The sequence below is a fragment of the Ziziphus jujuba genome, chromosome 2 (assembly GCF_031755915.1).
Source record: "Ziziphus jujuba cultivar Dongzao chromosome 2, ASM3175591v1".
NCBI classification, from domain to species: domain Eukaryota; kingdom Viridiplantae; phylum Streptophyta; class Magnoliopsida; order Rosales; family Rhamnaceae; genus Ziziphus; species Ziziphus jujuba.
The window spans coordinates 24631393-24646120 of record NC_083380.1 but is presented as its reverse complement, the minus strand read 5'-3'; the positions used below and the strand labels follow the sequence as shown (position 1 = coordinate 24646120).

General features: G+C 30.8%; 1 protein-coding gene across 1 annotated transcript; it reads right to left on the bottom strand.

Moving 5' to 3' along the window:
• Window positions 1-9262: 9262 nt before the first annotated feature.
• Window positions 9263-12073, bottom strand: LOC107419157 (uncharacterized). Its single transcript, XM_016027899.4, has one exon. It carries the CDS (start codon window positions 11533-11535, stop codon window positions 9691-9693), a length of 1845 nt encoding a protein of 614 aa, XP_015883385.2. The 5' UTR covers window positions 11536-12073; the 3' UTR covers window positions 9263-9690.
• Between the last annotated feature and the right edge of the window lie 2655 nt (window positions 12074-14728).

The following is a 14728-nucleotide window of genomic DNA, read 5'->3' as shown; positions in this document are numbered from 1 at the left end:
TTATTCTGGTATTGTACAGGGATTTAAGTAATGGAAGTCATTTGTGATAATGATCATTCCATATGTCCAACATCACTTCAAGTTCATAGAAATGGTGGTCTTTAAAGAGAAGTAGAGGAGGGATAAAAGTGTAGCCAAAGCTACTATTGCTGTGATGGCACTGATAGGTGATCTGGCAAATGCAATTGGTCCAATGGCTAAGACATTGTTTGGAAACTCTGAATTTTATGATGACTTTTTGGGTGAGTGTGTTGAATCCGAAGACAAACTATTCTTGGATACTACCATCTGGGCTAGAGAGATGATTGAACATTATGTCATGGTTTAAATGAAAGATTAGCCAGACTAGTAATCCCTTTGCATATATATATATATATATATATATATATATATATATATATATATATATATATATATATATATATATATTTTTTTTTTTGGTTTAAAATAGATTTAACTAAAAGACTTTTTCATTAAATTTTATTACATTATTTACATGAATTTTCTTTTAAGAAAGGTAAAACTGTTAGGATGGCATGTCTTTATTTGGACAATTTACCGAAATAATCCCATTTAGATTAAATACTGGCCCACAAGTCAATATTGGAAATGTGGACTCCATTTTATATATAATCTTTTTTTTTACTATATGGTAATTAAGATACAAATCGGCAACATGATTTTTTTTCTCTCTATTTAATTGTATATAGTTTTGTAAGTGATAATTATTGTTGGTTGGAATTTACAAGACAACTCAATTAATTAACTAACAATTTAATGGAAAAAAGATATACATGCTAAATGAAACACAATTTAAAATTGTATTAGTTTTTTTTTTTTCATTATTTCTTTCTTATTTTCAAGTTTACAGTTGATTTAGATGCGTAATTCTAAGTAATATTAACGAAACATTTACAATGAACATATCGTACATAATTAAATAAAAAAATTAATACCAAAAATAAAATAAAAAACCAGAATCTTAAAACTGCATGTTTTCTATGCATTGGGAATATAGTTCTCACATTGCCTTTAAACTCTATTGATATAATAAATGCTAAGGTACATAACATGCACAACTAGGTAAGGTTTTTAGTTCAAAATTGTTAATCAAAATAACACCTTTAATACTTAATAAATAAGCACATGTCAAATTAGTTGGACTAATCGTGAATTTGAAACACCAAAATGGAAGAGGATCATTATTGTAATTATAAGGGATATTATTATAAATAAATAAAATCAAATTGGCACATTCTCATCTTTCCCAACTGTTTATGAGTCAATTAAACCTTCCCAACTAAATGCATATAGAGTTTAAATATTATGTGGAAGTTGTTATTGGTTTTTCATGCTATATCACCAACACCCTTGACTATGGGAGTGAGTAGACCTGGTAATTTGGATCATGACACGGCGACACGACTCGAAAACGACACGGAATAAATGGGTTTGGGTTTATTATAAATGGGTTCGGGTCATAATCGGGTCAACCCGTTTAACACGATTATTAATCGTGTCATTTTCGGGTTGACCTGTTTAACTCGAAATTGACCCGTTACGACCCATTTATTAAACGTGTCAGTTTCAACCCGACACGATTATATACCTATTACAACCCATTTAAATTTAATTTTAAATTAATATTTTATCACTAATATAATATTTAATAACTAAAAAATATTATAAATTAAAAATTTTATAAAAATAATTTTCTATTACTAATTTTTTAAAAATAAAAAATACATCTTTAATAAAACAAAAACATAAAAATAAAAAAAAAATAAAAAAATTTTCGGATTAATAGGTTAATTTTCGGGTTAACGGGTTAATAGGTTATTTTTCGGGTTAATAGGTCAATTTCAGGTTAACGGGTTAATAGGTCAACACGACCCATTAAAATAATCGTGTTAAACGGGTCGTGTCGTGTTGACCTGTTTATAAACAGGTCGGGTTAGTGTTTTAGGTACCTGACACGATTAATAAATGGGTCGGGTTCGGGTTAGACATTTTTGACACGATTATTAAACGGGTTGACACGAACACGACCCACCAACCCGAATTGCCAGGTATAGGAGTGAGTTTGTGGTGCAATGGGTCGTTGCTTGCACGTGCACACACACATACACACATATAGGTTGTAAAGCAATTAAATTTACATCCCCCACCTTTTTAACTGCATTTTGGAAAACTTTCGGAGCATTAATTTTTCTTGTTGAGAATTCAATACTTTTTGTCTCAACCATTCTTCTTTAGTCAACAATGTGTTGACATAATAGTTTCAAATTTTGAAGAACCCTTGTGGAAGATAAAAATTTTCTTCCATTTTCTTTTTTTCATAACTTCTTCATAATTGGTTACTCTGCAAATGAAAAATCCAGTACGAAGAGTACTGACATGGTAATGCTGGGTTGTTCATTATACCCTCAAGAATATATTTATGGTCATACTATAATTGCAAAACTAGCAACTTTTTACGTAGAAGATTTGCAAGTGTAATTGATATTTTTAGTTACCATTTCACAATGGTTGCATTACAAGTTATAACTTCAATGATTGCATCTAAGTTTTTGGAGTTAGAAGTTTCAGGTTTTGATTTACAACAACCAAGAACTTTCCAGTTTGTAACTTCTTTATGAATATTTTTGCATGGAGAGAATAATTTCCTTGAAAACTACTTTTTAATTTATAATAAACAATGATAATGACATTATGATATCAACGGTTGAAGGGGTAACACCTTAATTAACATTTTAAAACTAAAACTAAATACCTAGTTAATATATAGTAATTGTTTGCACTTATCATCTTACCATATCTTTTATTATAAGTTAGAATATAAGTTCGAATCTCCCATCAAGATCATATCTTTATAAATGGAATTGGTTTCATGTACATGATATGTGATAATTTTTTTTAAAAAAAAAATCATCTTAACTGTTAAAAAGGTTCATCAAACAATATGCAACTCATGCATACAACTTCTTATTAATTACGCTTGGTTGAATTTATCCATCGAGTTGTTAAGATAATTTGTTAAAAATACTTTAGTAATTAAATACCTTAATACATGAAACATTCTCTTATGTACATATGTATGCAAAAACTTAGAATTGTAAAATTCATCTCCAAGAACAATTAATAACAATGAATAATTTTTTCTCAACCAAAAGAAAAAAAATGAATAATTTCTCCATTTATCTCACATTTTCAATAATTTAGTAATTTACAATTTTTTCTACTTTTATATGGAAATCTTAATGATTTCCATTGGTTCTAACATTAAAACTATTTTTCTAAGAATCCGGTTAATTTAAACCCTATTTACCATACTTTTTAATTTTGTCTCTACTTTTATTAATGTTTCTTCAAATATAATTTTTAAAGAAGTTATTTTTCATTAATTTTGATTAAAAATGTTTTTGAAAATCTCAAATAATTTTTAAAAACTATGGAAATACTCTCAAGCATATCTTTGAGCCTTTGAAGTGTTTCTAGCTTCTAAAAACTCATATCAAATGGAATCTTAGCTTTGGAGTTGGTACACATTCTGAACAAGACAAAAGCTCTTTTTTCTTAGTTGGATTCGAGATTATTTTGAATCTTGATGTATTTTTTTCTCCACGTTTTAAGGGGACAATTAATGATGTAGTGACAAGTGCACCATTCCTCAATTTTTGACCAATTCTCACAAGAATTGAATGGAAAATGTGTGATATTTAAGGTGATGAGAGATTATCTCTCTTTCATTACCAAAAAAAGGAAGAGATTCTCTCTATCTTACCCACGTTTATGTTGAAAGGATATTATTAAAATGTTTTAAACACTTTTTTTTTTCTTTCATTTTTTGGCATAGTCTTTGTTAAGTTCTACTACTTGATAAAGCAGTCCTAAATACTAATTATCAGCTACCAGAGCAAGTAATACCCAACATTTTCCTTGATTTTCGCAAACTATTTGCTTTGCCTAAGTAGTTACTTTAAAACTTAAAAAAAAAATTAAAAAAAAAAGCACTTAAATAATGGATTTAGACAATTCAGTTGAAAATATTATTTTGTTTTTGAATTAATGGTATATGGGTTGGTTTGGGGCGGGTGAATGGCTGGGTCTAAAGTTGAGGGTATAGGGAAGCACTGATTGAGCAAAAGACAAGAACAAATTAGAGGATTTGCATGGAGATTACTGGAGATGGGTTTGAAATGGGGTTTACTTGGTTTGGTGGCAATGGAATCAATTTTGTGGTGGAGTCCTTAAGAGCATTTGAAGAGAGAGAGATTCACATTTGTGGTGGAGTCCTTAAGGAGCATTTAAAGAGAAAAGCAGATTCACATAAGAATAGTAAAATGACACGGTATGTCTATCCATGCAATGCCATATCCCTAATTGGAAAGGGTTACCCAATTAGTTAAGGTATTGAGGCAAGGACAATGCAAATTATTTGAATCCGGGTTTAGGCTAGGATGGGGACGGGAAATATAATGCATGCTTTGAACTCACCCCGTATACATATATATTAATTAAACATTGTTATTTATATAATTTTTTTATGCATTTTTATTATATTTTTTTTCTTTTGTTTGAAAAGGGAAATGAAAATATTATTAAGTTTTAAAATATAATTTTGCCCATCGGGTATCTTCCTGGTTTGATATATGGGTGGGTCTATCCTGGCCTGAATCTCTTGAAAAGATTGGCTTATCCAGCCCAAGTTAATTGTTTGGAGTTTCTTTAGTTCACCACACAAAATAACTATATACACCCACATTTACGAAGAAGATAATATGCAAAGAAAGTGAATGTGTGTGTGTACATATATACGTATAGATTCTTATAAAATAAGTTGGAAAATAATTAGAAAATTTTTAGTTCCGATGCAAAAATATTTCTTTACTATTTTTAAAAATTTATATTATCATAATATTCTTAACTCCTATTAAATAGTTTCTTATTTTTAACTTTTAAAAGTTAAAATTTTCTATCTATTATTATTATTTTATCTAGGGACTTGAGCATTGAGCCCAGGGACGTGAGTATTGCGCCCAAGCCGTTGTGAACTTGTCCATGTGAATTAGGTGCTCAAAGATTGCTTCTTTGGAGCCGCACCCTTTGATGCACTTGGAATGGAGGAGACTTCTAACATGCATCGAAGGGAAACTGTCTTATAGTGATGTGCAGTTGAAAACTTGGCTGAGGATGGTCTTTTGAACCACTTATGACGGAACCAGCTGCCATAGTAGGTTGTGAGAAGAAGAAGAAGAAAAAGCAGAGAAGTTGTGCAAGGGAACAAGAAGGGTTATCAGTAAAAGAGAGAAAGACAGAGGTTTAGTTAGGTGGGCTTGGCGATTTCTACTGGATGTTTGCAGTGAAAATGACCTAAAAACTTCATGGTCTTATGATGTTCTTCTATTATTGGTACATCCCTTAATGAGTGGCTCATCGTTTGAAAGAAGAAGAGGAAAGATATTAAAAATCAATTGGAAAAAAAATTGGAAAATTGAATGAGGGTATTTTGATAATTTAAATTTTTATGAACTGTATAAAGCGTTTTTTACATTGCACAAAGAACATTTGAAATAATTATTTAATATTATTCACAATTTGGTCTAGTCCAATTAAATTCTAAATGGTATTCATAAGGAGTTCTACCATTCAAACCCTGACATAGCTCAAATGTTCCCTCGCCCAATTATTATGGATTGTACTATTGACTCAAGAAAAAGAGAAAGAAAAAAATTCTAAATAACTTGGGTTTTGGCTGTTTTTGTTGGAGTTAGGTTGATTCTATTTATGTTTAATCAAAACAAAATAAACATTGTTTCTTATCATTATCATTAGCAGTGATAATTACCAATGATGTAACAATTTATATTGTAATTTTTTTTTTTTTCCTTTGGTGAAAATAATTTATATTGTAGTAGTTGATTTTGAAAGGTGCAATAGTAAAGTAACAACTCACATACTCATCTGCCAACAAAATATTTTTATTTATTTTTTAAAGGACAAACAAGATGGCAAATCTTACAAGTTTTTAGCGTCACCACTTTTGTCCACTTAACCCACCTGTCTTTAAACATAATTTAACCAAAAGACTTTTCTTTATATTACATAATTATATGATTTTATTATTATTATTATTATTTTGTTAAGAAAGATTAAAGTCAGGAGGGCACGTCTCTGTTTGGACGTGACCAGAATAATCCCTATCCGATTAAAAAAATACCTCACAAGCCAATGGAAAACCTAGCACCACTAATAGAATGTGGGCTCCAATCTATGATTTTTTCTTTTTCTTTTTTTAAGTGCTCTTATAGTAATTAAGGTGCCAATTGGTGACTTGTTTGATTTTGAAACTTGTCTATAATTGTAATTGTATGTAGTTTGTTTATTTTAAATATTAATTAATATTAGTTAAAGCTTATCAAACATGTCAATCAAACATAAATTTGAAGGGGGAAAAAAGATATAAACACCAAGTAGAATACAATTTAATTTTTTTTTTTAAAGTCAAGATGGATAACAAACTATAATTAATATTAATAAATATTTGAAATAAGTAAACTACACATAATTAAGTAATAACTAAACATGTTACCAAATTACATCTTAAGACTATTTCATTTTGATATATTATGAATATAATTTTGATCTTGTGTTGAAAAAATAATTGATGTTGTAAATGCTAAGAAGTGTAATTTGCCTAATTAGGGTGAATATGATTTGCCAAATGAGGCTTTTAGTTAAAAAAAAAAAATTAATGGAAATAACACCCTCAATACAAAATACATCAGCAATTCTCGCATTCTTTAATGAATCATAACTCAATTAAATTCCTCCCAACTAGATGCAACAAATATAAAACCTATATATTATGTGAAAGTTGGTGTTGGTCTTTCAAGCTATATCACCAACACCCATTCACTAAAGGAGTGGGTTTGTTGTGCAATGGGCTGTCATTGTCACAAAGATAGGCTTGAAAACCATGAAGCCCCACCTTTTTAACTACATTTTGGAAAACTTTCTCAGCATTAAATTTTGGGTTTGTTGTTGAGAATTCAATAATTTTGTCTCAACGATGTTTTTTAATCAACATTGTATTGAAAGAAAAGTTTCAAATTTTGAATGAACCCCCTGTGGAAGATATAAAGTTTCTTCCATTTTTTTTTTTTTTTTTCATAACTTGTTAATAGTTGATTTCAATTCGCTGCAAAAGAAAAATCAAGTACATGGGAGTATTGACATGATACCATTGGCTGTTATTTCATTGATTACCCTCATGAACATATTCATGGATCCTTATACTAGAATTGCAAATCGCAAATTTACGGTAAAAGATTTATAAATGTAATTACAGCTTTAATGTTTCCGGTTACCATATCATAATGTAAGTACAACTTCAATGTTTGTGTTTACAACTTTGGAGTTAAAAGTTAGAAGTTTCAGGTTTTCATTTACAATAGCCAACTATTTTTTTAGTATTGTAGGTATTTATAACAAATATATTAGGTTGAAATAAGATCATTAATTTTTTAATAAAAATAAATTATTATTTTAAATTCTAATGGATGATATGATGACATAACAAGTTGAATGGAATAACAATTTTTTTTCTTTATCATTATAATAATTCACAATTGAAAGGAGAGGCTGAATTTCAAACCCACATTTAATGTGAGGGATAACACTTTAATTTATATTATAAAACTAAAATTTTTTAAACAAAAAACTAATTAATATATGGTACTTATTTGTAGTTGTTATGTTGCCACATGTTTCATAATAAGCTTGGAGGTAGTTACCAGTCCCCATAAAATCAAATCTATATGAAAGGAATTGATCCTAAGTACATAACACTTGACAAATTTTGTTTTTTAAGTATCATCTTGACTGATAAATGCAAATAGATTTATTCAATGGCTAAAATAATTTGTCAAAAATTCTTTATTTAAAACCTTAATATATGAAACATATTCAAAAGGTTCGAATTATAAAATTCAATGCCAAGAACAATTAACAACGATAAATCCATTTATCACCCCCTTTCAATAATTTAATAATTTACAATTTTTATTTTTCTATTTTTATATGGAAATTTTAATGATACCATTGGGCCTGTTGCTAACATAAAAACCAATTTCCTAATAACCCAGTTGACTTAGCATTAGAGTTGACTCTCATGTTCTGACCAAGACAAAAGCTTATTTTTTCTTGCTTGGATCCGAGAAAGCCCAATATTTTGATGTACTTTCTCGCATTTTATGGGGAGACAATTTATGGCGTGGTGACAGGTGGACCATGCCTCAATTTTTGTCCAAATCTGACATGGATTGGATGGAAAATGTGTGATATATAAGGTGATGAGAGATTATCTCACTTTTATCCAACTTTATGTTAAAGGATATTGTCAAATTGTTTTAAATATTTTTTTTCTTTTTTTGGCATAGTCTTTATTTCCACTATTTGACAAAGGAGTCCTACATTCTAATTATCAGCTACTAGAGCAAGTAATGCTACCACTTCATTTTCGCAAATTATTTGCTTTGCCATGTATTTATTTTACAAAAAAAGCACTTAAATATTGGATCTAGATAATTTAGTTGACATTGTCATTTTATTGTTAAACTTAGATCTCAACAAAATGCAAAACATGTGCCTATAAGAATATCTTGTATATAAATTTCAATAAACTCATTTAAATATTTTTTTATTTAAGTAAATTACTTAAATACTTAAGAAAGTATGAATATTGATATCTTTATAGAGATAAATTGTTGAAAAAAGAACAACAACAACAACAAAAGCCAATTTGACGCATATCATTTGAGTATATGCTTGGTTTGATTTATGGGACCAAAAGAGTTGCGTGTTTGACCCACCAAAAGTACACCTCATTTGCAGTAAATTTGAGATTTGGAAAAGCTCTTGGGGCTGAACTAAGACAAACTTGCATATATCTAGTGGTCCATACTTTATTTCTAAAGAATCAATTATAGATTTTTTTCTTTTTCTTCCTCCTCTGTTGAGCTTTGCATTTTAGCAAATAAAGATCATACTTAGCACCACTTACATATGTACATCAAGTTTGAGAAAGAAATGGGTAATTGAGATGGGTTTATCATGTTTTTAATGGTAGGTGACTAAACAACCACCTTTGAGCTCACATGACAATCTTTGCTAGAATATAAAATTTGCTTTTTTCGTAATCCTAAAATGACTTTAACATAGTGAAAAAAAAAAAAAAAAAGCCCCTAGTTTTCAACATCTTACTCATTTTCTCTTTGATGCCAAGAAAATATAATTACTCCAAAGAGAGACAGATCACTTTCTCTATGTAAAAATGAAAAATTACACATTTCTGATAAAGAATGAAATTGTACTTTGGTTACAGTATTTGAAGTTTGGAGGTGAAACAGTCTAATAAAGATGAAATTTAGAGATATGGGTATTCTTATTGTATAACCAAAGAGGGGGTTAAAAAAAAAAAAAAAAAGGGAACTTGTAAGATTGAAAATTTTTGATGAAGGCCTAGCTTTTTGAAGGCTATGAGCAGCAATACCTCAGCGGGATGTTGAACATCTGTAAAGAATTAATGAAATAATTGTCCAGAAATGTGTATCTGTACACTCTTTTGGAAATCTTTTATTTGGAGAAGAACAACAATGGCTTTTGGAACTGAGTCAATGATTCTAGGACTCAGTTGGAGATCAGACCCACGAGCCCTTCATGTTTGTGGCTGCCATTTCCAACCCACCATGGCTTAAGTGAAGCAACATGACCATCATTGTTTTCTTCTTCAACAGGAGCTGGAAGATTCAGATCAAGAAGATCTCTGATTTCTGGGATTGGTTTCTGAATCACTATTGTTTGGTTGCTTTTAGCCTCTGAACCGCCACCAATTAAATGTGACCTTTTATGACCTCCCAAAGCTTGGCCTGATGAGAAAACCTTGAGGCAAATTGGGCATTCATGACCTTTGCTGATTTTCCTGGACCTTACACTTGCTTGATCAGCTTTTTCTTCATCAACACCACCACCACCACCACCACCAGCCATTTCATTATCAATGGAGTTGTTCGCAATTTTGCTGTTTTTGATTGGTTTGCTTTCAGCTGTCACTGGTTCAGGGGAGATATCGGTTTTGAATTCGATGCTGTTTTCGCTGCTTTCGATTTTCGTAGCAAAGCAACCTTTAATCTTCTTATGACTAGCTCTATGACCTCCTAAAGCTTGATAAGAGTGAAAGATCTTGTTACAAGTAGTACACTCAAATTTGCTTCTCTTCTGTGAACTTTTCCGGATTTCGCAATCAAAAGCAGAACCATTTGCTAATTTCTTCAAAGAATCTGATCTCAATTCTGGACCATAATCATCATGAATCTTTCTCTTGTTTGAATTATTCAACTTGTTGGCAGAAGCACCACCACACAGTTCTGCAGCTTCATCTAACTCAGTTCCTTTACCAAAACATGCTTCATTTTCATCTATCTTGGACTTCTTGATAATCTTATCTTTCTTGAAAAACCCATCAATGGAACTTTCAGTTCTGTTCATCCTTGACAAATTCTTTCGAATCCCAGAAGAAACACCACAAAATTCTGTTTGTCTCCCTTCTAAAACCAGAGAGGAATTCAACTTACCGGGCTCTTTACCGTTGAGTAATTTCTTCAACTTTGGAGTAGCTTCTTTAGCATCAAGAATGGTGATCCTACTGGTTTTTGATACTGGTGGTGTTTCCAAGAACACAGAAGAATTATCAGAGGACTCAGCAACAGATTTCAAACCACCACCACCACCAACCCAATGACCACCAACATCTCTAGAGAGCATCATCAAACACATGGCGATCTCTTCTTGTTCTTGCTCATCAGCAACATCAGAATTCAAAGATGAAGATACATTAGGAATGGTAGAGAAAGAAGAAGAATTCGCAGTAGTACCCAAATACCTTGTTGTTCTTCTTCTGGATCTCCTTCTCCGACTAGGAGCAGTAGTAGTTGTTTCATTGTCAGATTGGCTATCCATGACAAGCTGCTTCTGGTGGTGGTTTCCACTAGTCCATGAATCTTGCTCTTCGAAGCTGTTTGATATTTTCTCTTTCTCTGAGTGGCATTTCATGTGACCAAACAGAGCTTTCCAAGACTGAAAAGCTTTACCACATTCTTTGCAAAACTTGTCTGGAAGTGAATTGGTGTCTTCAGTACTTGAATCTGCAATCCTCCATGTCTTTTTGGGATTTTCTCTGAGACCATAGCCAGGATGAAGAACTCCTGCAGCTTCAAAGCATGTTGTTGATGGAGGAGAAGGAGAAGAAGCAGTAATTTTGATTCCACCATTGTTGAGAGATGAGTGCTTATTATTACTTCTGCTGCTGATGATGATGAGCTTTTCATCATTCTCTGCTGAATTGTTGTTGTTGTTGTTGTTGTTGTTGTTGTTGTTGATCAAGTGAGACCTCATATGACCTCCCAAAGATCTACCACAGGGGAAGTTCTTGTTGCAGAACTTGCATACATGTTTGAATTCTTGATTTTCTTCCATTGAAAAATCAAAATTTAACCAAAAATTCAAGCAATTTATAGAAAAACGAAGAAAAACCCAGATCAGATTAGCAAATTTGGGATTCAGAATCTGATCACAGAATTTGATACAATGCTTGCTGAAATGGTAATGAAACAGAGGAACCCAGATCAGAAAATCAAGCTAAGAAGCTTAAATTTGGAGAGAAATTCGCATCAGATCAAAGCTATATGTTTGCTTTTTCAATGAACTAACAGGAGCAAGAAAAACAATTTCAGATTTCATGAAATTGATACCCATAAGGAAGGATCTAAACAAAAAAAAAGTTACTAACTTTGCCTATTTTTACTGAGGACTAGTTAAAAACTCAAGGAGGAGATCAAAATCAATTTTTTTTTTTTTTCCTTGAATAACTTTGTAGGTAAATGATATGTAAATTGAAGAAGAAGAAGAAGCAAAAGAGGCAAAGAAAAATAAAAGTGAGTGAGCAAGCGTTTGTTTCTCTTTTTTTTCTCTCTCTCTCTCTCTCACTAGTTTTCTCTCTTTTCTGAAACTTGACTATATTTGGAGGAGAAATCCATGCATGGAAGCAAAGATAAAAATAAAATAAAAATAATAAATTAATAAAAAAGCAAAAAAAAAAAAAAAAAAAAAAAAAAGAGGTAAAGCGGAGGAAAGATAGCAGCACGTGTACTCAACTGAGGATCCTACGCCACCCTCAGAAAAAAAAGATCCAACGGCTGAGGATTTGTCCAGGTGAGCATCCCAATGGCTCAGGAACCTACTTAAACTAACTGCCTTTCCTTAACTATTCCTTCCTTTGTCTTGCTATTAAGGAATTGCCCCCACACACACTCTCTGTCACACACACAACCAAGTGAAAGGTTCTACTCTCCGGCCGTTATTCCTTTGGAGTTTTTTTTTTTTTTTAAATATATATTATAGAGGAAATTTCTTGAGGTGGGTCCCTCACAAGTAACCCTGCATCCAGTTCCTTCAGTTTCAACCAAAGCATATAGAATACACACCTACTGTAAAATGAGTCTGATTCATCTGGGTTAAAAGTCTTGAAGGGGTACAATAATTAAATACCCAGTAACAATCAACCAACTTTGATGTGCTATGATTGGTTGGTGATGAATTGGAGACCCAAAAAATAATAATGATAATTGTGAGTTTGTGACCATTGGGGATGCTTTCCTTGCAGAATAGTAATTAGTGCAGCTAAATTTTGGCATATTTGTATGCATTTCTATCACCCATGTGTATGTGTGTATATATATATATAGATATATACAAAAGTTAGGCTCAAATCACGTCAATTTGTTAATTTTATCATTAAATTTTTGTTTTATTAGTATTTGGTGCCATTTAAACTTTAAACGGTTAAAATTTAAACTCTATGTTACAAATTTAATATGAAATTTAGTGATATTAAAACTTTATTTATGCAAAACAACCTCTATATAGATCAGAAAATCATTAGTGCATTTATTAATTCCAACTTTCAAATTAATCTGAAAGCAAATAAGAAAAAATTACGATGTTAAAAGAAAATTACAATGATAAAATATTAGATGAATATGATGTAAAGAAATATTATATATATATATTAATATAAATATAGTATGCCTTTTGATTCTCCCTACAACTAATTATCCATACGCTATGAATTTTTGAAATTATTTTTCCACCAAAACTATCCAAATTTATATTTGATTAACCTTTAGAGGAAGTATATAAGGCATGAAGAATAAGAGGATTTACTAATATTTAGAGAATGGCCTAGACGAAAGTCTGACTACTTTCAAATGCCAATTGGGCAGGTTATTTTTCATACTTTATGCCTTTTTCACCAACTGTCTCATAAATATCATTTTTTTATGGATTGTGAACTTCCAGGAAGCATCATGTGTATTCTAAACCTTATATGCCTGATAAAGAATTTTTACCCCAATAATGTTGCATAAAAGTGGGAGTTTCCATCCTTTAGAGGGTATGATAAAAAATACCATATGAATAGTAAATTTGGAAATTACATATACATGGAAATATATTATGTCATCCAAATAGCACAGCAATTTCGGAAAGCTAACTGTAAAATGAAAGGTAAACGTCACTAGCAGTGATAAGCACCAATATAACATACAATTTTTTTATTTTTTTATTTTTTATTTTTTTGGGATAGCAATAGCATGCAATTTATGTGGTGTAAATCGAAGAATATTCACTTGAATTATTTTTTTATTTGTAACGTTGACTTACTATTACATGCTTATAGAAAATCTCATCGATAACAAATAGTAATTTTTTATTATTTTTTGGGTTAAAGATTGGATAAAATTATTCATATTTCACCATAGTAAACATGAATATCCTGTTCACAACCCATTGAGGAAAACCAAATTGCTTATATTTAAGAGCCTTGATATTTAAGAGTTTGATATTTAATTAAATAATAGTGCGGTGGTATCTTCCCAATTAGTTTTTAGAAATCACTAATCCCATGATGCAACTAAGCAAATTAATTTAATTAGTACAAGCTGTCTAGGTTTGTGGGTTTCTTTATTATTATAAGACAAATGGTGGGTTTATTTTTTGGATTTTCGTCAATGTTCAGCTGTTCACTACCACAACAATGTCACAGGCATTTGGCCTGGCAGCGTTTGGCCAATCTGCAGAGTGATTGTGCCGGCCTTTGTTTCATCATCTTCAAGCCGGCTTTTGATCATTTCATTGCCCTAACCGCAACATCAAATGTCTTATACGTAGCAACTATTAAACCATACTCATCTTCATAGCAAGAAAAACCCTTCCTTTTCCGTCACTCTTTTTAAGAGCACTTTACTACATGGGTTTAGCCGCTACATGTATATATATTATATATATGACTGTGTGTATGTATAATATAGATATAGATGCATCTATACAACCAGTTTTACATGAGTTCCAACAATTTTTCCATCATGATTTTATTTATCAAAACATATCAGTGGCTTATATAGATCCATATAGTATTCATGTTGTATATATAAAATTTTAATTATTCGCTAGATCCGAATAACCTACTAATACATTTTTAAATCTCAATCCAAAAATTGATAAAGGAGATTTGATAATAATAATTAAAATTGATCTAATGTGAATCTTACTCTAAATATACATATATATATATATATATATAAAGAGTTACATTTGTTGGGCATATATAAGG